The sequence below is a fragment of the Sus scrofa genome, chromosome 5 (assembly GCF_000003025.6).
Source record: "Sus scrofa isolate TJ Tabasco breed Duroc chromosome 5, Sscrofa11.1, whole genome shotgun sequence".
Lineage (NCBI taxonomy): Eukaryota > Metazoa > Chordata > Mammalia > Artiodactyla > Suidae > Sus > Sus scrofa.
In genome coordinates, this window is record NC_010447.5 from 53,846,969 (window position 1) to 53,871,274 (window position 24,306).

Consider the following 24,306-nt stretch of genomic DNA (forward strand, 5'->3'; position numbering starts at 1 on the left):
CTTAAAAGCATATTTGCGATTAATGTGATCCTCGGAGGTAAGCATAGCTATCTGGAAACTAGGCAATAGTATGCTTCCCAGAATACCCTCTTCTTTCTCATCTAAGAGATAATTGAACATCCTGGTTAGAATTTTATTTCTTTTCTTTTCTTTTTTGTCTTTTTAAGAGCTGCAACCGTGGCATGCGGCAGTTTCTAGGGTAGGGGTCGAATCAGAGCTATAGCTGGCCTACGCCACAGTCACAGCAACATGGAATCCAAGCCATATCTCTGACCTAACATCACAGCTCCTGGCAATGCTGGATCCTTAACCCACTGTGCAAGGCCAGGGATGGAACCCATGTCCTCATGGATACTAGTCGGGTTTGTTACTGCTGAGCAGCGATGGGAACCCCCTAAATAAAATTTAAATGATCTCATAAAGCAAATAAATTTTCTCAAAACTTATTTTGACAAATTCAAAAGATTTTCATATATAAATCAACAATTCATGTATTCCACCTAGGTAGTTCTTCATAATGTTTTAAGGGAAAATACTAAATAGCAGCGTATGAATAATTCTTTCCCTATCTGAAGCAGCAAGTCAGAAATGGGTCCCATGTGTCAGAAAAATGTCAATTCGACATAAAAACAGCATGCATTTGCTTGGCATATATATTGTATTCTACAAAGCCCTTTGATTCCCTGAAGTTACATTAGCATATGAGAAATGACACAGAAAATATACAAAATGAATCCACTCACATTTCTGGTAGGATTTAAATGTGCAACCATTTTAAAGTCCGGACGAACGCACGGTTCACCACAGCCTTCAAAACCTTCCTTGACTGCCCTGTTTTAAAGAGCTTACCATCCTGATCCATCCCAGAGCCCTCTCTTCTCTTTCTGGAACTTTACCACTGGCCCTCTCCCCCATACCCCTGATACACTATATGGTTGTTTGAGGTTTTTTTTTTTTTTTCTTTTTCTTTTTGGCTGTAGCCTGCAGTGGCTTAAAGTGGGACCTCAGCTCCTAAACCAGGGACTGAATCTGGACCATAGTTGGGAAAGGCGCCTAGTCCCAACCACTTGACCACCTGAAAACTCCCTATGGTTCAGTTTTTATTTTTAGCATCTTTCTGTTCCCACGAGAATGTAAACTCCATGAAGACATTTAGAATAACAGTAGTAGTAGATGCTCAAAAAAACTGAATAAATGAATATATGCATAAATACATATTTTAAACTGTGCTATAAAAATTACATGCTTTTACAACATATATCCTTGAATGGTTAGGCAAGCACATAAAATACACCTAGAAAAATGTCAAAACATTAATCTTGGCACAGTATAGATTCACATTATTAACTTGCTGCTTGGGGGCAGAGATGCTGATGAAAATTGAAATATATAGTATGTTGTTACAGACCCATAAGACAAGTTAATAAAGCTGTGCATTAGGCTGATGAACTCACCAATGAGGAAAACCATAAATGAGAAATGCTTATTATGCTTGCCATGCTTTTTCATTATTATAAACTTAACAAAGGGTTTTATTTATTTTCCCCTCATTTCCAGAATATATGGTGAAACTTCCAAAAGAAAAAAGTCACATTAAATAGTGGTTTTTTCTGGAGTTACCATTGTGGCTCAGCAGTTAATGAACCCAACTAGTATCCATGAGTACGTGGATTTGATCCATGGCCTTGCTCAGTGGGTTAAGGATCTGGCGTTGCCGTGAGCTGTGGTGTAGGTGGCAGACTCGGCTCAGATCCTGTGTTGCAGGCCAGCAGCTACAGCTCTGATTGGACCCCTAGCCTGGGAACCTCCATATGCCACAGGTGCAGCCCTAAAAAGAAAAAGAGACAAAAAAAATAGTGGTTATTTCTATAGCTTTTCTCATAATGATGAAACAAAATTTGGCGTTTACTATATTACTCATTTATCTTTTGTCTTTTTAGGGCCACAACCACAGCATATGGAGGTTCTCAGCCTAGGGGTTCAGTCAGAGCTGTAGCCGTCCTACACTACAACCACAGCAACGCCAGATCCGCTGCATCTTCGACCTACACCACAGGTCACGGCAACGACGGATCCTTAACCCACTGAGTGAACCCAGGGATCGAACCTGCATCCTCATGGATAGTCAGATTCGATTCCACTGAGCCACAACAGGAACTCCACTATACTACTCATTTAGGTATAGTTCACTAATACAAGAAAGAATGAACAAAAGTGCAGATTTATTCTAAAAGGTAAAAAAAAAAATGAGGCAGAAAGCAGACATCAATTACAGATAATATAATCATTTAAAAGAAGGAGTTACACTCTAGTTTTAAATCTAATTTTATGTTTATATAAAGCCTATAATCAGAAACAGCTCACAAAGCCATCTTTATTAAAAACTTATTTTTAATCAAATAATACATTCATCTATGTAGTGTAATTGGAAAAATGGACTTAAAGTTATTTCAGAATATGCAGAAGCAATAGAGCATAGGGTGACTTCAGTGCATTATCGTGGACTGTTTCCCAGCCAGATGCTAATTAGCTATCAGATCTTGGGCAAGTTACTGATGCTGGGATCTCAGTTTCATCAATTATAAAACTGAGGAAAACAGGACTTCCTGAAAAGGAACTTGTTGTGAGGGTTAAATGAGTTTACAGACATAATGAATGCAACAATGCATTTAGCCCACACTAAGAATTCGGCAAATACTGACAATATGACATAAAATTGAGGGTATATAAAATCTTCATCTGTCAAATGACCATCCTAAGAGTCCTCCACCAAATTACTTAAATGTTCCTGAACATGGCATTCTTCTTTTTCTTCTCAACCAAACTTGACCTAAGAAACTATCTTACTTTTTATCACTCTGAGGACCTGCCAAGCTGAAGGCAGATACTGAGTCTGAGTGATGTTTGTAGAAAGAATTTCCCTGAAAAAGATGCATGCACCCATATTGCAGTTCATTGCAGCACTATTCACAATAGCCAAGACATGAAAACAACCTAAATGTCCAATGACAGATGAATGGATTAAGATGTGGTATATATACACAATGGAATACTACTCAGCCATAAAAAAGAACAAAATAATGCCATCTGCAGCAACATGGATGGAACTAGACACTTTCATACTGAGTGAAGTCAGGAAGAGAAAGACAAATACCATATGATATCACTTACATCTGGAATCTAATAAATGGCACAAATGAACCTTTCCACAGAAAAGAAACTCATGGACTGGGAGAACAGACTTATGGTTGCTGAGGGGGAGGGAGTGGGATGGACTGGGAGTCTGGGGTTAATAGATGCAAACTACTGCATTTGGAGTGGACAGGCAATGAGATACTGCTGTATAGCACTGGGAACTATATCTGGTCACTTATGATGGAGCATGATGGAGGATAATGTGAGAAAAACAATGTATATATATATGTGTGTGACTGGGTCACTTTGCTGTATAGTAGAAATTGACAGAACACTGTAAACCAACTATAGTGGAAAAAATAAAAATCGTTAAAAAATTTTTTTTTTAAATGAAAAAAAAAAAAAAAAAAAAAAAGGAATGAATTGCCCACTGGAGATGGGTCAGCTGGGCCTTTCTAGTGCACGGCAGCCTAACTTCTTCCCCTGCCCCATCCTACTTCTTTCCCTTCCTCGCCACAGGGCCTGGTCCCATGAACACGCCTCAGTAAGCCTCTTGCACCCTGATCTCTATCACAGGGAACACAACCTGGGACAGGAACCATAAGAATCTCCACACTTCAGTGGGATCAGGTGACATTTCAGATCCCTCACTTCTTTCACCTTAAAGATGTTTGGGAACAAAACAAGAAATACATACAATTACAGCTGGGTAAATAACTTAGACCAGAACACTGTTACTCACCAGCATTCGTCACCTAGAAGACTTCAATATTTTGTTAACTGGTCTAGTTCAATGTCAGGGTCATTTTTCTAAAAGGTACACTTGATCTTGATACTATTTTCACATTCAAGATTAAATTCATTAGAAAGGCAAACCATGCCTTTCATGCTTTCGTCTACTTTTTGGCCTTTACTCTTACTAGGTCTTCAGACATAACTTTCATTCTTTAAGCCCTATGTGTAATTTTACCAAAAAGCCATGCTCACTCATGCTTTGCACATGCTAAGTCCTTGGTCTAGATCACCCTTCTTTCCTAATTCCCTTCCTTGGACAATCCTGGTCAATACTCATTCAATATAACTGAATACACATTTTTCCTCAGACTTCTTAAGCTAACCTGTGAGTTCCCTAAGGAGAGGGGTTTATATTGTTAATTTCCACATCCTACTTACTACCTAATAACACGTCTGGTACATCAAAAGAGCTCACTGCTAGCTCCACCTTAAATCCATCATCATTTTATATGGTAACTCCCAACTCTGCTTCCTTTCCTTCCCCTTTATAATCCATTCTCCAACAGCAGCTTGAGGGAGCTTTTCAAAATGTAAATCAAAACATATCACTCTTCCACTTGAAAGTAGACAGGTGCTTCCTTATGGCATTCTGGCAGAACCCAAACTCCAATAGAATCGTACACTGGTGCGATCTCTGTTTCTCCCACCCATCTCTTTTCCCTACTCCCATCCATCTCTTTCCATACTGGCACACTGGTTTCTTTATGCTCCATCAACATCCCAAACACTCTACCTTAAAGCCTCGGGCCTATTGCTCCCCCTGCCTGGAATACTCTGCCCACCCTGGCTTCAACTTGTCATTGAGATCTTGCTGTTTAAAACATCTGCTCAGAGTCCCAATCCAAAGAGGCCTTTGCCCCACACCCTTCTCTCGTATCAAGACGTTATTGTCCTAAAAGCACTTATCATGGTCTTGTTTATTTGAATTAAATAATATATAAAAGTTTATATATTATGTGATATATAAATTATATAATTAAATAATGTATAAAATTTGAGTATATTATTTATATACTGTCTCCCTGACATCTCTAGATGGTAAGCTTCATGGAAGCTTTCTTTCACTGCTGGGTACTTTTGGGTTTTTTTTTGGTCTTTTTAGGCCTGCACTTGCAGCATATGGAGGGTCCCAGGCCAGGGGTCAAATTGGAGCTGTTGCTGCTGGCCTACGCCACAGTCACAGCAACACCAGATCTGAGCTGTGTCTGCGACCTACAGTACAGCCCATGGCAACACCAGATCCTTAACCCACTGAGCAAGGCCAGGGATCGAACCCATGTCCTCATGGATACTAGTTGGGTTCATTAACCACTGAGCCACGACAGGAACTGCTGTTTTGACAGCACCTGAAATGAATCAGGTCCTGCTCAATAAATGTTGGTTGAGTGAATTATGTCCCATGGTAAGTTTCATTAATGGGTGGATTCGAATAGAGCAATTTCAGTGCTTTCTCACAGTGTTCATGATATGCCTGGTATACTGTAAAGAACAGTAGGAACCCGGGCTTCCGTCTGGTATTAGATGCCAGCTTACTATAATAAAAAGGCAAAGCTCTTATTTTCTCTCTACATTATTTCCCATATCTGTAAAACACAGAGTGATCTGTCAAAAAATTCTGACAGTACACTCTAAATGTTAGTATATTAGAAGCTTTTTTTTGAAAGGTACAGAAGAATGAAGGGGCTGTTGTATTCAGTGTACAAGAAAAGAGGAGACCTAGGTGGGGAGAAAAACTGGTGGTTAGAAGGGACTAGATGTAAATCCCAGCTGTGAGATTTGCTAGGTGAGTCCTCAGGTCAGTAACTCTACCTTGCTGCCCTTATTTTCCTCTTGTGTGCATGAGCTTAATAAGATTTCCCATCTTATCAGGTGGCTGTGAGGAAGAAATGGACTAGAGAATGTATGTTATGTGCTTAGCATCAAGGCTCCCAAAATTGCAAGCTATTATGATCATTTCACTAAAATCTGATCATTTTTATTTGACATCTGACATTTGCAGTTGATAAAATAGTAAAAATGTAATATCATATACTTCTTTCCAACCATCTGAAGAACAAGAGTTAAATGGTATTTCTGTCCTTCCTACATTTTCTTCTTTTTTACATTCCTCTTTTATGGGGAACTATACTAAAATTAATAAAACACTGAATGTAAAATGCATATGGTTAATAGTAACATGGAATCTCATACTCAACATGGCTTCTGAATTCACTTTTACTTTTTAAAAATTAGGTTAAAAGTTTTTTCTATTTCAATAAAAGTGACGAGTAGTATATTTCTAGGAGCAGTAACAATAGCAAATTACAAGGAATTCAGTGTTCTTTTTGTTGCAAATTAACATTAAGAAATTTTTATATGAGAAGCAGTAAACATTTTCTTGTTCTTATTTAAAGTTCTAAGTAGTCTATAAAACGTACTGAAAAGAGAGACAAGTACAAATTATAAGGTTAGGAGTAATGTTTGAGTTACCAATCCTGACCTTCTGAAAGACTGGGAAAATCTTTAAAGAAAATTGTAGAGTAAGCCTGGCATTTAACTAAAGACAATACCACAACTGCAGCCTGACCAACATCTCTATGACAAAATGACATTTTATAGGTTTGGTTAACTCTGACTCAGCAGTACTTCTCAACCACAACATGCAGTGGAGGAAACAAACAAAAAAAAAGAGAGATAAATACAATTCTAGAAATTTCAAAGTCTGAAGGTCAATATGCAAATATTGCTTTGATAGATGACCACAAAATTCTGCCCCGTTTTTTTTTTTTTGACAATCAACGAAGTAAATTTTAAAACTGCTAATAGGCTCAAAAATTCTATTATATTTTGTGATATATAAACCAGTAATTATGCATTGGCATCTAATTCTTTAGTGACTGCTTCCAATCAGACTTTAAAGTAGGGAGGAAGTGACTGTCCAGATTCATGATTTTATACTGTGGCTTAAGCAGATTTTTACAGACAGCACAGCCTGTAGATCTCGTTTATCATTTCATATCTAACAGATATGTGTGGTATCTAACAGATCCACAAAGCACATCAATAGACCTCTCTGGACTCAGACTTAAAATTGTATTAATCAACAACTTACTAATTTGAGAGAGAGAGAGAGAGGGAGAGAGAAATGAAGACTGCTACTCCATACCTAAGTAATAGCCCTATTTCCTCTCCATCAATATTAAGAGGCTGGTTTTTATCTCTTCTACAACTTTCTCAGTGTTTCAAGGAGGTTGTCATTGTTAACAAAAAGGGGGGGAGGCATCATAAGAAAAACATTCTTTGTGGTTTTTCTTGCTTGCTAATATACCACAGTTGTCTCTGATCCTCTAAAAAACCATTTACTGGGGGCAATGGGGTGTCTAATGGACTAATGGCTAAATCTGAAAAAACTGACAAGTAAAAAGAATCCCATCGAACGAATGGGTTTTTTTGTTTTGTTTTGTTTTGTTTTTTAACTATTAGGCACTGAATGCAAGGATAACATTATAGAATGAATACTCACATGCTCTTTACACAAAACAAATCAGATTAACAATCAGATTGCATAAAATGGACCAAAACCAAGACCAATCTGCTTGAAGTACTATATTGTCTTCTGTTATACTTTATTTTCTATTTATTTATTTTTAGTTGCACTCATAGCATGTGAACTTGCATCACAGCAGTGATAACACTGGATCCTTAATCCATGCACCACCAGGGAACTCCATTCTGTCATATTTTAATTACTCAGTTATTACATGTCAATAAAGAAAAGATTTTTTTTTGTATTTTCTAGGGCCGTACCCACAGCATATGGAGGTTTCTAGGCTAGGGGTCTAATCGGAGCTGTGGCCTCCAACCTAAGCCAGAGCCACAGCAACGGGATCCAAGCTGAGTCTGCAACCAATACCACAGCTCACGGCAATGCCAGATCCTTAACCCACTGAGCGAGGCCAGGGATCGAACCCACAACCTCATGGTTCCTAGTCGGATTTGTTACCACTGAGCCACGACAGGAACTCCTACTTCTTTTTTTTTTTTCTTTGTAAGAAAAGATTTTCTTGATACTATTTGTTGATAATAAAAGAGCAAAAAGATTTATAATTTTTTTCTTTGAAAGAGTATCTTGGGAGTTCCCATTGTGGCTCAGTGGAAACAAATCTGACTAGCATCCATGAGGACGCAGGTTTGATCCTTGGCCTTGCTCAGGGTTAAGGATCAGGTGTTGCTGTGAGCTGTGATGTAGGTTGCAGACATGGCTCGGATCCTGCATTTCTGTGGCTGTGGTGTGGGCTGCAGCTCCGATTTGACCCGTAGCCTGGGAACCTCCATATGCTGTGGGAGTGCCTCTACAAAGGAAAAAAAAAAAAAAAAAAAAGAGTATGTCATGCTTAACATACATTCTATTGCAATTTTAAAATAATATACTCAAACAGTTTATGGTAAACTCACCTCTATAATAAAAGAGGCAAAGGTCAGAAAGCACGAACCAGCGTTTCTTCCAAAGCTTCATGCCAGTACTGTCCTGTGTTAAATCAGCATGTTAAACGTTTGTTTGTTTGTTTTTTATTTCAGAACATTAAAACTCATTTCTGACGTATATTTTAAAAATAAGCTTTTAAAACAAGGTGTGTTTGATGTACGCCACACTGATACCTAACCAAGACGATAATCAGAACTGTGGGGTGGTTTTCTAGGAACGTTTATCATATTAAGACATTCCCAAATATACTGGGTTTGAAGAGTAATACTGTCATGTAAAAGGAATTCTGTTGAAGCAATCTGATTTGGTTTCATATTTGTAAGCAACTTGAAATCTACTCTTTTTGAACACACGTCTACTAGCATGGGAGTAATGTAACTGTGCAGTCGTGTGTGAATTCTGGTGAAGCCAGATTTAATAAATATGTTAATCTTCAACAACAAGAAAAGTATGTGATTTGAAATTATTCCAAAGGTAATGTGATTTAAAATGACTGTGAATAAAAGAACCTTAGCATACAAACACATTTCATAAACATATTTTTCTTCTTACATATACTGTTTGGGTTTTGCTTATCCTGCGGAAAAGAGTATCTACTTGTCAGCTTTTTCTAAGTAATTTAGGCAATAAAAATACCAAGCTCAAACAAAATTACAATTTTAATAAAAATTACCTTCCCACATGCAATAAAGCAAAACCACAGGAGAGCATGAAACCCACACACAGACATAAGCACACGCATGCACACAAAGGCAAAAGGAGGCCAGTTCATAGGTGCACCGATTAATATTTATTTCTAGTTACAGCCATCATCTAATAATGGCTTTAGAACTGAAGAAACTACATGGGTAAAAATCTCTTGAAGTAAAAGATTTGTCCTTAAAATTCACAGCTACACTAGGGAAAAGTTCCCCTCCCCCCAAATTACATGGTATTTTTAATTTCCTAATTAATTATATCTTTAGTACAGATAATTAAAGTTTAGGTTTTTACGTGGCTCTACAAACAAATTTTCCCTGTAAGTCCATACCTATTACAAATAAACACTCATGGTAGTGACACTAGTTAGTGATGCTTTGGTAATACAAAATTAATCAAGGGATCAAGAAATAAGAACAGCAATCATTTTAAACAAGGAATTCCATATCCTCAATAAAGCCCAATATCACGTTGAGCTATTTTAACATAATTTGGACTGATTAGAGTCTAGTTAAAAAGATCTTTTAGCTTGGATAATTTTATTTATTTATTTATTTATTTATTTATTGGATAATTTTAAATGTCAGATGGTTAAAATATAGTAAACAATCTTTAAATAAAAATTAAAAGTTGGTATCCAAGTTACATATCCAATCCACTCAGTAAGAAATTGGCAAAACTAACTTGCTTGGATGGGAATTCTCTAGATTTTAAGTTGGTCTTCTTTCAAAACAATTTAGCTGCTACCCAACTTTCTGAGGGAAGAATGTCTAATGAGTGTTTCATCACAAATTCATTATGAATTTTAATGAATATAATTATTAGGTCATCTGAAAGTAATCAGCAATATATCTGACAGAATAAATTAGCACTATCAATGAACTAATATTTAATTTGCTCTGCATCATCTGTATACATGCAGAATCAGAGAGAGAGAACAAAGAAAGATAAAGGTCTCGAATGCCAAGCTATCTCAACTATCTGGAGGTCATTTCCCTGAAACCCAGCTACAAACTCAAAAGGAAAAGGAAAACAATAGCCTCTAAACAATCCAAATAGATACCACCAAGTCCAATGTACAAGCATCCTTACTAATTCCAAAACTAATGACAAAGTTCCCCAAAAGCTTAGTTACCACGTTTCCCAGACAATGGAACAAACATAACCCCCAACTTATCAGGGTATCTCAGTAACCCATGCTTAAGCAAATGGACAAAGAAAAGAAAAACAGGGAATAGACACTTTAAGAGAGTAGACTTGAGAGCACAGAAGCAGAAATCTGAAAAAATCAGAAAAAGCTCAAATTATGATCGGATTTTCCTATAAATTAAAGCAGAAGTACATTGTTACACACTTTACAGTTCCTTCTCCATTTTATATAATGGTCTTAAATACTTTAGTCAAAAAAGTACCTTTTGATTCTGTCTGTCCTTTTTTCACATCAAACAGGAAAAAAAAAAGGAAAAAAAAATACCTGTTTATAAAGCCAACCTCGTCTGACCACAGGTGCATTAGGATTCCTTTTAATTGAATTTGACCTCTTTCCAAAATTATGAACTTTTTTTGATGACCGTGAAGTCTAAATAGGAAACAAACAAACAGAAAATGTGGTATTAATACCTAAGCATTAAGCTTATTTTCATCTCTTTTTAGATTTCTCTAAAACTTCCGGGATTTGATCTTTTCAGATGAAATACTACAATTCTGCTTTTGTGCCTTCGTAGTTTCAAGTCGAAGAATTCTACACAAAGACTCCTCCCCCCAGATATTACAAAAGGATCACAAATTTGTATCCGTTAAAATCTGCATATACAAATTTTTAAAAAGGCACAGTGTGTGGTAGTATTTTGTCCTACCTGCTACATAAATGAAAAGAACCTTAAGTAAAAATTATTAAGAAATTTTAAAGAATAAACCAAATGACAAGTTTTAATTTATATTTGCATTTAATAGTGTTGTTTCAATTAAAGAGTTAACAGTGTCAAGCCAAAAGAGCAAATCTCACATATAAAATATAAACAAATATTTCACATCAAGTCAAAACAAGACATCTGTTTGATGTAATGAAGTGTTTTCTTCTTTACAGACAATTCTGAACTTGAATGACACCATACAGGTGATATTTACCACATTCTTTTTTTTTTTTTTCTTTTGGTTGTGCTTGTGGCAAGCAGAAGTTCCTGGACTAGGGATTGAACCCCCACCACAGCAGTGACAACAGCAGATCCTTAACCTACTAGGTTACCAGAGAACTCCACCATATTCTTTTTTTTTTTTTTTTAATGTCTTTTTGCCATGTTTTTGGGCCACTCCCATGACATATGGAGGTTCCCAGGCTAGGGGTCCAGTTGGAGCTGCAGCTGCTGGCCTACGCCAGAGCCAAAGCAACGTGGGATCCAAGCAGCGTCTGTGACCTACACCACAGCTCACGGCAACGCTAGATCCTTAACCCACTGAGCAAGGCCAGGGATCGAACCCGAAACCTCATGATTCCTAGTCGGATTTGTTAACCACTGCACTACTATGGGAACTCCTTATTATCATATAGCATAATTTTAAGGCCCAATATCAACCATAGTTTTTTTTTTAACTTGGATAAATTTTAATTTACTTTTGAACAGATAATACTTAAATACAGTATAAATCTCAAAAAGGTACAAAAAGATATATAAGGATCAATCCACTTCTCAACCCTTGACTCCCTGTGAAGCACTGGATATCACTGTGTACACATGCCTATCCATCTAAATAACTGAGTATCTTTCTTTTTTCTCAACTGCATATAATACCTACTCTTCTGTATTCTTTAATTGTTATATACAAATATAGGTATTATGCACGTAGCTGAATTTCTCAATTTCTATTCTGGGATTTATGTTCTATTTAGATAGCCCATCTCATTCTGAGTTTTTTTTTTTTTTTAAAGTCCATATTTCTTGTACTGTTTTTTGTTGTTGTTGTTGTTGTTGTTGTTGTTGTTGTTTTGCTATTTCTTGGGCCGCTCCCGCGGCATATGGAGATTCCCAGGCTAGGGGTTGAATCGGAGCTGTAGCCACCGGCCTACGCCAGAGCCACAGCAACGCGGGATCCAAGCCGCATCTGCAACCTACACCACAGCTCACGGCAACGCCGGATCGTTAACCCACTGAGCAAGGGCAGGGACCGAACCCGCAACCTCATGGTTCCTAGTCGGATTCGTTAACCACTGCGCCACGACGGGAACTCCATCTTGTACTGTTTTTATTAGCTTTGTTTTTAACATTTCAATACATGATCCATTTGAAAATTTGGGGTGTAAAGTGGGGGCATAGATCCAACTTTCTTTCCAGACAATGACTTAGTGGCCCTCAACTCACCTGTCATTTTTCTAGATTTTAATTAAAATATATTAACAAGCATTATAATGCTCAGTTATCCTAGTAGGGATTTTTTTTCAGATTTTTTTTTTTTTTTCGGTCACACCCGCAGCATGTGGAAGTTTCCAGGCCAGGGACTGAACTTAAGCCAAAACAGTGATAATGTCAGATCCTTTGCCAGCTATGCCACAAGGGAACTCCCCTATTACAGTATTATGTTATACAAGAGGTAGAAATAATTTGTTATTTGAAAATTTACACTTGTAATATTCTACAAGATTTCCTTTTAAAAACATGCCTATTAAGATAGTCATTTAAAATAGGTAATTGTCCACTATTTCTTTACAAGAACCATTATTTACTATTTTGATTGTTTTACTATTATAAAATGTACAATTATTATTATTATTACTTTGCTTTTTAAGGGCTGCACCTGTGGCATATGGAAGTTCCCAGGCGAGGGGTCCAATCAGAGCTACTGCTGCCGGCCTATGCCACAGCCACAGCAACAGAGGATACGAGCCACGTCTGAGACCCACACCACAGCTCAGGGCTATGCCAGATCCTTAACCCACAGAGCAAGGCCAGGGATTGAACCTGCAACCTCACAGTTCCTAGTTGGATTCATTTCTGCTGTGACACGACAGGAACCCCCAATTACTTTTTAAATAAGGAATATTCTTTTATCATCCCTTGATTCTCTTGCTATCTATTAATTTAGGAATTGAGCAGTAACTTTAAGGTAATTATTTATTCAGATTTAGCAGCAGGTTTTCTGTGTTTGAAGACATTTTTTTCCTTGGCCATGCACCTGGCATACAGAAGATTCTGGGCCAGGGATCAACCTCTGAGCCATAGTAGTGTCAATGCTGAGTCCTTAACTGCTAGGCCACCAGGGAACTCCCTGAAGACATTTTTATATTAAAATTTTATTATATTAAATATTCAGTTTAAAACATTAGCATACAGTTTAATGTATAAGAAGCAATAACCACAAATTTTTATAGACATTTAAGCCTGGGAGCATAGATTAAGCAATTAATATTTCTGTTTCTGATATAAAGAAAAACTACCCCCTTCTATTTCCTTACAACTATGGCACTTTTCACATAGTGGATTCTAAGTATTTCAGTCATCAAGCACACTGGCATAAGAGTTCCCTTTTAGCAGTAAAAGATTTTAAATTTATTTTTAAATAGTATATTATGATAGAATGAATATATATTCTTCTAGGCATACTCAATATTCAGAAAATGGGATTTCTAGTCCATTATACTAATCTTCACCTTTAAAACTTGATTCAATAAACTGCCATCTTCTCACACATATATCCATTATATTTGTCAAATTATTCAAAATCTGAACTCTACAATATTTTTAAAATGTAGGTCATTAAATTATTAAAATATAATCTCATTACTTCATACTCCAAGCCACTGCAATTATGTAATTATCTTGCATGTAATTAGGTTCCTATAATAATAAAAATTATTATTCTATAATTCTAAGTCCATTAAGAGTAAGAGTAACAGGAGTTCCCGTCGTGGCGTAGTGGTTAACGAATCTGACTAGGAACCATGAGGTTGCAGGTTTGATCCCTGGCCTTGCTTAGTGGGTTAACGATCTGGCGTTGCTGTGAGCTGTGATGTAGATTGCAGACGTGGCTCGGATCCTGCGTTGCTGTGACTCTGCCATAGGCCGGTGGCTACAGCTCCGATTAGACCCCTAGCATGGAAACCTCCATATGCCGTGGGAGTGGCCCTAGAAAAGGCAAAAAGACAAAAAAAAAAGTAAGAGTATTAGATATGACCATTATACCAGTTATTAATAAGCAAAATAACTTACTCTGCCTACAGGGCTCATTGGATGCACTGCATAATCTGAAGTCATGTTATAGTTAGAAGCTTCATTTATCATACTTATAGGTCGTTCCTTCTTTTCTTCAGATGTCATGGTTGCAACGGTCCTGAAAATATATGTCAGAATGCTAACACGTGCTGTTTATGTAAACCACTTTACGATAAAGCTTCCCTAGAATTAAGAGTGCTGGTGTCCAACTTTTTCAGCTGGATACTAGTTAGAGCTCAATAAGCTCTATCTAGAGTAGGAGCTTAATATTTACAACTACTTTAAATATAACAAAGCATAACACAGGTTAATATGTTTATCTTAATAAGTGTTATTACAGATATGCTACTTGGTCACCTAACTGGAAAATTAAAAATTTAATTACAAAGTTAATAAATATTGAATTTATGGAAAACAATAAACAGTATCAATAGTTAACTTTTGTGAATAGATTTATAGTATAGAAAATATTTTCACACATTTTATTTGATGCTTATAAAAATCCTGAGAAACGGCAATTACCACTATCTCTGATTTAAGGATGAGAAAACTATGCTCAAATTAGTTTAATAATTTGGCCAAGTTCACAGTTTCTTTGACCTTGCATCCTAGAGTCTTGAGTTTACTATCTGTGTTTGAGCTACTGTAAAAACAGCTTCTGAAATTACATTCATGCCTCTATACCACACGTAGTAAATAGATAGGCATTCATTCTGTTGTTTTACTTGACTGCAAATGTCCAGATAAAAAAACTAAGTTGTACTGTATTAAAAATGGATAAGAGCAATTTTAATGCTAACCTTATTTTGAATGGAGGTATTCCATGAAACGCTTTACTTACTGTTCATTCACTACAAAAATACAATTGTCCTGTGATGGCTGTCCTGTGACTGGATGTTTACAGGTCACTTTCCTTTCATTGTGGCTGAAAGAAAACAGAAAAGGAGAAAATGTACATACTATTACTATGAATTTCTAAAAATATTCTGGTAGCAAAATAGCCATTTCTTTATTGTAAACATCAAATTTAGTAAATAAAAAAGATGCAACTCAAACCCGCAGGTGTTGATACTCCTAAATAATCTTTTCTACCAAGTATGCTCTAGGAAAATGGAATCTGAAGGAGAAACAAAAATGTTAAATGAAATGTACGAATAATAACACAAAGAAAAAAACCTAATTAGGTTTGTGAAAAAAAAAAAAAACAACAACCTAGCTTTGATTAAAGAGCAACTATTTTTTGGAGACTAAGAACTTTGTCTAAGAAACGCTAGTCTTTCTAGGTCAAATGATTAAGATTTGGCCTCTTACTGCCTTCTAGAAATGAGAGGAGAAAAATCCTAAGGTACTTATCTAAGCCAAAAAACCCCACAAAAAACAGATGTCCAAAATAATATGCAATATACCTTGATAAATCAATTTGTAAATGATTTTTTTTTCCCATTGAGTATTGAGTAACATACCATAAAGCAATCTGTAAGGAAGATCTATCATTTGTATGCTTGACCTTAGAAAACTTACTTTCATACAGAGAAAATTTTCACGATCTTGTACTGAATACTGTTTTGTTAATCTTAAAAAGATTATTACATGTACCCTGTATTGTAGGACATTTATAACCACAGACCACAAACTTTTTGGCAACCTTTAGATACTTAAGTTTCTTTTCCAAACCTGAACTGTTGCTAGTTATTTTTGCTATACTTAAGTACCAGAAATCTTATCCATTAAATAAAACTAAAACTGTATAAAAGAAAAGGTATAAATACAGTTTTTAAAAAAAATTATATATTGACTACTGTGACAGTAGAATGATTGATGGAATAGAATGTGTTTCTATTATTCCTTTAGTTAACTGGTGCTTATTACACCAACTGGTGTTTATAGGACTACTAACTTATCAGCTTTTGGTGGTGGTTTTGTCTTTATACAAAACACATTCAATAGGTGTAATATCAGGTGGGTTTAGATATTTATTTGTGGTGATATTTTTCAGTACATAAAAAGCATGCATGTGACTTTTTTTTTACCTGTTGATTTAAAGTACAATAGTAGAGACTTAAGGTCTCACAATAGGATATCAGTTTATGTGATAAGCAATAAATTAACAACAGAATAATTAAGAAAGTATAGCATCCAGAGGTAAGTGTTAAATACTGAAGTACCCAACTGATGACTATCATGCATGTGTCAAGGTATGTAAATCCTGATGTTTAAACAGAATAAAACACTGTGGGAAGAGAGGGTAAACCCGTGAAAGACATTAGACACCTTAATAATGAAAATGGAGGACGGCATCATTCTTTTTTTTTAAAGCGTCTCTTTGGGAATGAGCATTAAAAAGCTATAGCTGGTAGAGTGGGAGACTGAACAGAAAAACACAAATTCTTTTATAAAAATCAATCATGCAAAAATAAAACTAGTAACCCTCAATTATACTGCATTATTTTTGTACGCTACATCAACTTGCCTAGGAGGAAAGAGCAGACTCTCATCCTAATATTCTGGAAGTTCTAAATTATAACAACACAGACTGCAATGGTTACTGGGCTAAGAGATTACTCTGACCTCCTGAACAGTAGACCTGAGTACTCAGTAGTTAAGGACACAGGGCCATGGAGACAATAAATAATGATTAAAAAGGAAGCACATTTTTTTTTCTCCAAACATAGACACCATTTCAATCAAACTGACATTTTTATTGTCCAACTACCATTAAGATCATGTCTTAAAGTAAAACTAACTAATAAAAACCTTGGCATCCCCTCTAATCTTAGTTAAAAGACCAGAGACTAAAGCCAATATGAAAAAGTGAATATATTTATGCTTTTACAATTTCAAAATATCCAATGTGTTTTCTTTTATTTGATGTTGATATTAAATTGACGTAAGAATTAATTCATTTACAAGGACACTCTAAAAAGTATTTTGCTATGTTTTTCCATTTTCAACAATTTTATTGACCAGTCTTTAAAAATTTTTTATTACTGGAGTTCCCGTCGTGGCGCAGTGGTCAACGAATCCGACTAGGAACCATGAGGTTGCGGGTTCAGTCCCTGCCCTTGCTCAGTGGGTTAACGATCCGGCGATCTGGCGTTGCCGTGAGCTGTGGTATAGGTTGCAGACGCGGCTCGGATCCACGTTGCTGTGGCTCTGGCGTAGGCTGGTGGCTACCGCTCCGATTTGACCCCTAGCCCGGAAACCTCCATATGCCGCGGGAGCGGCCCAAGAAATAGCAAAAAGACCAAAAAAAAAAAAAAAATTATTACAGTCAATTTACAATGTTCTATCAATTTCTTCTGTATAGCAAAGTGACCCAGGTATACATATATATACACGTTCTTTTTCACACATTATCCTCTATCATGTTCTATCACAAGTGATTGGATATAGTTCTCTGCGCTATACAGCAGGATTTCACAGCTCCCTCCACTTCAAGTGCAATAATTTGCATCTATTAACCCTTTAGTCCCAGTCCATCCCACTCCCTCCCCTTCTGCCTCCTTCTGGGCAACTGCAAGTCTGTCTGTTCTCCATGTCCATGAGTTTGTTTCTTTTATGTAGATAGGTTCATCTGTGCCATATATTAGATTCCACATATAAGTGATATCATACAGTATTTGTCTTTCTCTTTCTGACTTACTTCATTTAGTGTGAGAGTCTCTAGTTGCATCCATGTTGCTGAAAATGGCATTATTTTGATATTTTTTATGGCTGAGTAGTATTCCACTGTGTATATGTGCCACATCTTAATCTATTCATTTGGTGATGGACATTCATGTTGTTTCCATGTCTTGGCTATTGTGAATTGCCCTGCAATGAATATAGCATTGCATGTATCTTTTTCAATGAATGTTTTGTCCAGATATAAGTCCAAGAGTGGGATTTCTGGATCATATGTAGTTCTATACTTAGTTTTCTGAGGTACCTCCATACTGTTTTCCATAGAGGTTGTAATAATTTACATTCTGGGTACCCTTTTGTCTACCTCCTCTCTAGTATTTGCTATTTGTAGACTTATTAATGATAGCTGCCCTGACTGGTGTGAGGTGATACTTTATTGCAGTTTTGGTTTCTCTAACAATTAGTGATGCTGAGTGTTTTTTCACGAGTCTGTTGGCCATCTGTATCTTTTCTTTGGAGAAATGTCTTTTCATGACTTCTGCCCATTTTTCCACTGGATTGTCTGCTTATTTGATGTTGAGTTGTATAAGCTATTTGTTTATTTTGGAGATTAAGTCCTTGTTAGTTGCATCATTTGCAACTATTTTCTCACATTCCATAGGTTGCCTTTATTTTTGTTTTTACGGTTTCCTTTGCTGTGCAAAAGCTTGTCAGTTTGATTAGGTCTCATTGGTTTATTTTTGCTTTTTATTTCTGTTGCTTTGGGAGACTGATCTGAGAAAATATTCATAAGGTTGATGTCAGAGAATGTTTTGCCTATGTTCTCTTCCAGGAGTTTGATGGTGTCTTGTCTTATATTTAAGTTTTTAAGCCATTTTGGGTTTATTTTTGTGCATGGTGTGAGGGTGTGTTCTAGTTTCACTGACTAACATGCAGCTATCCACTTTTACCAGCACCACTTGCTGAAGAGATGGTTTTTTCCCCCATTTTATATTCTTGCCTCCTTTGTCAAAAATTAATTGACCACAGGTGTCTGAGTTTATTTCTGGGTTCTCTATTCTGTTCCATTGGTCCGTATGTCTGTTTTTTTGTACCAGTACCACACTGTCTTGATTACTGTGGCTTTGTAATATTGCCTTAAGTCTGGGAAAGTTATGCCTCCTGCTTGCTTTTTTTCCCCCCTCTTAGGATTGCTTTGGCAATTCTGGGTCTTTTCTGGTTCCATATAAATTTTCGGATTGTTTGTTCAAGTTCTGTAAAAAATGTCATGGGTAATTTGATAGGGATTGCATTAAATCTGTAGATTGCTTTGGGTAGTATGGCTATTTTAACAATAGCAATTCTTGGAGTTTCTATTGTGGCTTAGCTGAAATTGATCTGACTAGTATCCATGAGGATGCAGGTTCAATCTGAGGCCTCGCTCAGTGGGTTAAAGATCTGGCGTTGCCATGAGCTGTGATGTAGGTCAGCTTGGAGCTGGCACTGCTGTGGCTGTAACATAGGCCAGCAGCAACAGCTCCGATTTGATCCCTAGCCTGGGAACCTCCATATGTGGTGGGTGTGGCCCTAAAAAAAAAAAATCAAAAAGCACCCAAAAAAACAAAACAAAAAAAAAATAATAATAATAATTCTTCCAATCCAGAAGCATGGAGTAGCTTTCCATTTCTTTGACTCCTATTTAACTTCCTTGACTAAATAGTTCTAAGTAGTTAAGTGTTTCACCTCCATGGTCAGGTTTATTCCCAGGTATTCAATTTGTTGGTGTGTCGTTTTAAAAGATATTGTATTTTTATATTCCTTTTCTAATATTTCATTGTTAGTATACAAAAATGCAACCGATTTCTGAATGTTAATCTTGTATCCTGCTACTTGCTGAATTCATTGATCAGTTTGAGTAGTTTTTGTGTGAGTCCTTAGGTTTTTCTATATATTATCATGCCAACTGCATAGAGTTGACAATTCTACCTCTTCTCTTCCAATTTGGATACCTTTTATTTCTTTTCTTTGCTTGATTGCTGTGGCTAGGACTTCCATGTTGAGTATCAGTGGTGAGAGTGGGCATCTCTGTCTTTTTCCAGATTTTTGTGGGAAGGCTTTCAGCTTTTCTCTGTTGTTTTATATTTATATTTATATTTTCTGTTTATATTGGCTGTGGGTTTGTCATAAATGGCTTTGACTATGTTATGGTATGTTCCCTCTATACCCACTCTGGTAAGAGTTTTTATCATGACTGGATGGTAGATTTTGTCAAATGCTTTTTGTGCATCTATTCAGAGTATGATGTACTTTTGACTTCTCTTTTGTTAATGTAGTGGATGACATTCATTGACTTCCATATGCATAACCATCCTTATAAACCTTGGGATGAAGCCCACCTGGTTGTGGTATACAATCTTTCTTATGTACTGTTGGATTTGGTTAGCTAAAATTTTGTTGAGAATTTTTGCATCTGCATTCATCAAAGATATTGGCCTATAATTTTCTTTTTTGGTAGTATCTTTGTCTGGTTTTGGTATTAGGGTGATGGTGGCTTCACAGAATGTCTTTGGAAAAGCTTAAGAAGGATGGGTATACGTTCTTCTTCGTATGCTTGGTAGAATTTGCCTGTGAAGCCGTACGGTCCTGGACTTTTACTTGTAGGGAGTGTTTTTATTGCATATACAATTTCATTTCTAGTGACTGTTCAATTAATCTATTTCTTCTTGATTTGGCTTTGGCGGCTGTATGTTTCCAGAAAGCTGTCCATTTCTTCTGGGTTGTCCAATGTGTTGGCCTATAATTGTTCATATTACTCTCATTTATTTTTGTATTTCTGCAGTCTCCGTTGAGATTTCTCCTTTTTCATTTCTTATTTGAGTTCTTTCTCTCTTCTTCTTCTTGATGAGTTTGGTCAGAGGTTTGTCAATTTTGTTTAGCTGTTCAAAAAACCAGCTCTTGGTTTTATTGATTTTTTTCCTACTGTCTTTATTGAGTTCCTCTCTGATCTTTATGATTTCCTTCCTTCTGCTGACTTTAGGTTTTGTTTGTTCTTCTTTTTCTAATTCTTTTAGGTGGGCCGTTAACGTTGTTGATTTGAGAGTTTTCTTCTTTTCCAAGGAAAGCCTATATGCTTTTGCACCGTCTTATAGATTTGGAATGGTTGTGCTTTCATTATCATTTGTCTTAAGGTATTTTAAAATTTCCCTTTTGAATTCCTCATTGACCCATTGGTTTTTTAGTAGCATGTTGTTTATTCTCCATGTAGCCAGTTTTTTCTCATTTCTTTTCCTATCGTTGATTTCTAGTTTCATACCATTGTGGTCAGAGAAGATGCTTGAAATAATTTTTATACTCTTAAATTTATTGAGGTTCGTTTTGTGCCCCAGTATGTGGTGAATCCTTGAGAATGTTTCATGTGCACTTGAAAAGAATGCATATTTGGATTTTTTTGGATGTAATGTCCTGAAAATACCAATGAAGTCTAACTTTTCTACTGTGTCATTTAGGATCTCTGTTGCCTTACTGATTTTCTGTCTAGAGGATCTGTCTGTTGATGTGAGTGGTGTGTTGAAGTCTCCTACTATTATTGTATTCCCATCAATTTCTCCTTTTATGTCTGTTAGTGTTTGTTGTATGTATTTGGGTGCTCCTATATTAGGGGCATATATACTGACAATTGTAATATCCTCTTCTTGAATGGATCCTTTTAACATTAAATAGTGTCCTTCTTTGTCTTTATGGCCATTGCTTTAAAGGATATTTTGTCTGATATGAGTATTGCAACTCCTGCTTTCCTGTTTTTTTCATTCACATGGAATATCTTTTTCCATCCCCTCACTTTCAATTTACATGTGTACTTTACCCTAAGGTGAGTCTCCTGCAGGCAGTATATTGTAGGTTCTTGTTTTTAATCCAGTCTGCCACTCTATGTCTTTTGATTGGAGCATTCAGTCCATTGACATTTGAAGTAATTACTGATAAATATGTATTTATTGCCATTTTAAACCTTGTTTTCCAGTTGATTCTATCCTTCTCCTTTGTTCCTTTCTTTTTTTGGTGGGATTATTTCCTTTTATTTTATGCTTGTGTCCTCTTCTTTTTTGGTTTTTGTAAATTCTTTGGTTTTGATTTGTGTTTGTCCTCTTTTTCAAGTATGTTAATCCCTTCCTATACCTGCCTGTTTTAGCCTGAGAGTCATATAGAGTTAAACACATTCTAAAAAAAAAAAAAAAAAGAGTCTAGAGCTTCTTACTTTCCTTCCCCACATTTTATGATTTTAAGTTCCTTTTTTTTTTTTTAAATCATTTTCATGTTTATCCTTCTGCTGTTCCTTGTGTTATTGTCACTTTTACAATAGGCTTCTTTTAGATCTGTATACTGCCTTGTGTAAGTAACTACTTTCTTTTTTTTTTTTTCCTTTTTGTCTTTTTAGGGCTGCACCTGTGGCATATGGAGGTTCCCAGGCTAGGGGTCTAATTGGAGCTGTAGCTACTGGCCTACACCACAGCCATAGCAACGCCAGATCCAAGCCACGTCTGCAACCTACACCACAGCTTACAGCAGCTCAGGATCCTTGACGCTCTGAGCGAGGCCAGGGATTGAACCTGCAACCTCTTGGTTCCTAGTTGGACTGTTTCCACTGCACCACACCTGAAACTCCTAAGTGATTACTTTCTGGGATTCCTCCATCCTATTTCTTCTTACTTCTTTTTTATTTAGAGGAGAACTTTCAGTATTTCTTTTACAATGGGTTTGTACTCTGCTATATTCTTTTGGTTGCTATTTGCTGGAGAAATTCTTTATTTCTATTTTAAATGATATTCTTGATGTGTAGAGTATTTTAGACTGCAAATTTTTCCCTTTATAACTCTGAATATACCTTGCCACTTTCTTCTGGCCTATAGTATTTCTGTGGAGAAATCAGCTGATAAACTTAGAGGAGTTCCCTTATCATTAACTCTTTGTTTTTCTCTTGCTGCCTTTAGAATCCTCTCTTTAACTTCTGCCATTTTTATTACAATATGTCTTGGTGTGGGTCTGTTTGGGTTCAACTTGTTTGGGGCCCACTGTGCTTCCTATATCTTGATAACTGTTTCCTTTAGATTTGGAAAGTTTTCACCCATAATTTCTTCAAATATATTTTCTATCCCCTTTTCTTTTTCTTCTCCTTCTGGAATCTCTATTATGTGTAGTTTGGCCCATTTTATTATCCCATATATCTCTTATAGTGCTCTCACTTTATTTTTTTCATTTGGTTTTATGTCTGCTGTCCTGATTGGGTGATTTCCCTTATTCTATCTTCTAAGTCACTAATTCGTTCCTCTGAATTATTCATTCTGCTCTTCAGTGCCTTTAACTCAGCTTGCACCTCTGCAAATTAATTTTCTAATTTTTCTTGACTTCTTATATTTTATAATTCTTTCTAAAGAAATACGCATTACTGTTCATATCTACTCTTAATTCCTTCAGTATTTTCATTATCTCCTTTTTGAAGTTGGTGTCTTTTAAACTGCAGAGGTCTGTTTCACTGTTCACGCCTTCAGGGGAATTCTCTGTTCTTTTAAATGGGAATGGTTCCTGAGCTTCTTCATTTTGCTTATTATTTTTCTTATTCTGTGAATTTAGGGAAAACAACCACTACAGTCTTAGAGAGCTATTTTTATGCAGAGTACCCATGGGTGTTTTGGCAGAGCTTATTATTGTTATTATTGTTAATTTGGTATGAGGGTTGCTTTTGGTTTGGATGTCAAACATTTGGTTTGGATGTCAATTATTATTTTGGTATGAGGGCTGCATACACTGTCTCTTTCCTCAGTGTGTGTAGGCTGTTATCCATGTGTTGGTGTATGGGCTGCAGTTGCTTCCAGGGAGATGGAGGCAATGGGCCGGGCTAGTATCCAGTGCCTGGTTGCTGAGCCCTTGACAGTGGCCTGGACCCATGGGGAGGTGGTGCAGCCTGCTCCTGATTGCAGGGCCCTGGATGTGGCAGTGACCCTCAGGCAGGTGTACATGGAACCCAGAGCATTTGGCAGTGGCAACAGCAGGGCGTGTGTATTCCCAGGGGAGTAAGAGCAACAATAGGTGAAGCTCAGTTACAGTTCGCTCCTCTGTGCCCACCTCTGAGGTGACTGGGACTGCAGGTGGTGTCTGTTCAAGGACCCCTAGTGGGTGGTGGGCCATGCCCACCTCTGGAGTCTAAGATGGCTGTGGTGGTTTGCCCCTACTGCCCTTAGTCCACCCAAGAGGCACCCAGCTGCCCACAGCCTGCATAAGAGGTGCCCTGCTGCTGGAGAACCTGAGAGTGCACTGAGAAAGATATTCCTATGGTGGTCTGCCCTTCCTCCTCTGGCCCTCCCCAACTCTGGTGCCTTGCTTTTCCTATGGGCTCAAGCCTCCTCCCATGCT

The 24,306-nt window shown here is 36.8% G+C and overlaps 1 protein-coding gene across 22 annotated transcripts in view; it reads right to left on the bottom strand.

Moving 5' to 3' along the window:
- Positions 1-24,306, bottom strand: part of PLEKHA5 (pleckstrin homology domain containing A5) — a 256,164-nt gene that overhangs the window by 86,153 nt on the left and 145,705 nt on the right. For 20 of the 22 annotated variants that reach the window (XM_021092279.1, XM_021092277.1, XM_021092272.1 and 17 more), the window contains 5 exons: positions 15,140-15,223; positions 14,296-14,416; positions 10,569-10,673; positions 8,365-8,437; positions 1-101 (listed from right to left, as the gene is read on the bottom strand). In XM_021092279.1, the coding sequence (XP_020947938.1) occupies positions 1-101; positions 8,365-8,437; positions 10,569-10,673; positions 14,296-14,416; positions 15,140-15,223 (484 nt within the window). Of the gene's footprint in view, positions 102-8,364; positions 10,674-14,295; positions 14,417-15,139; positions 15,224-24,306 lie in introns of those variants that run through there. The other 2 variants (XM_021092281.1, XR_002344092.1) reach the window with 2 other exon arrangements.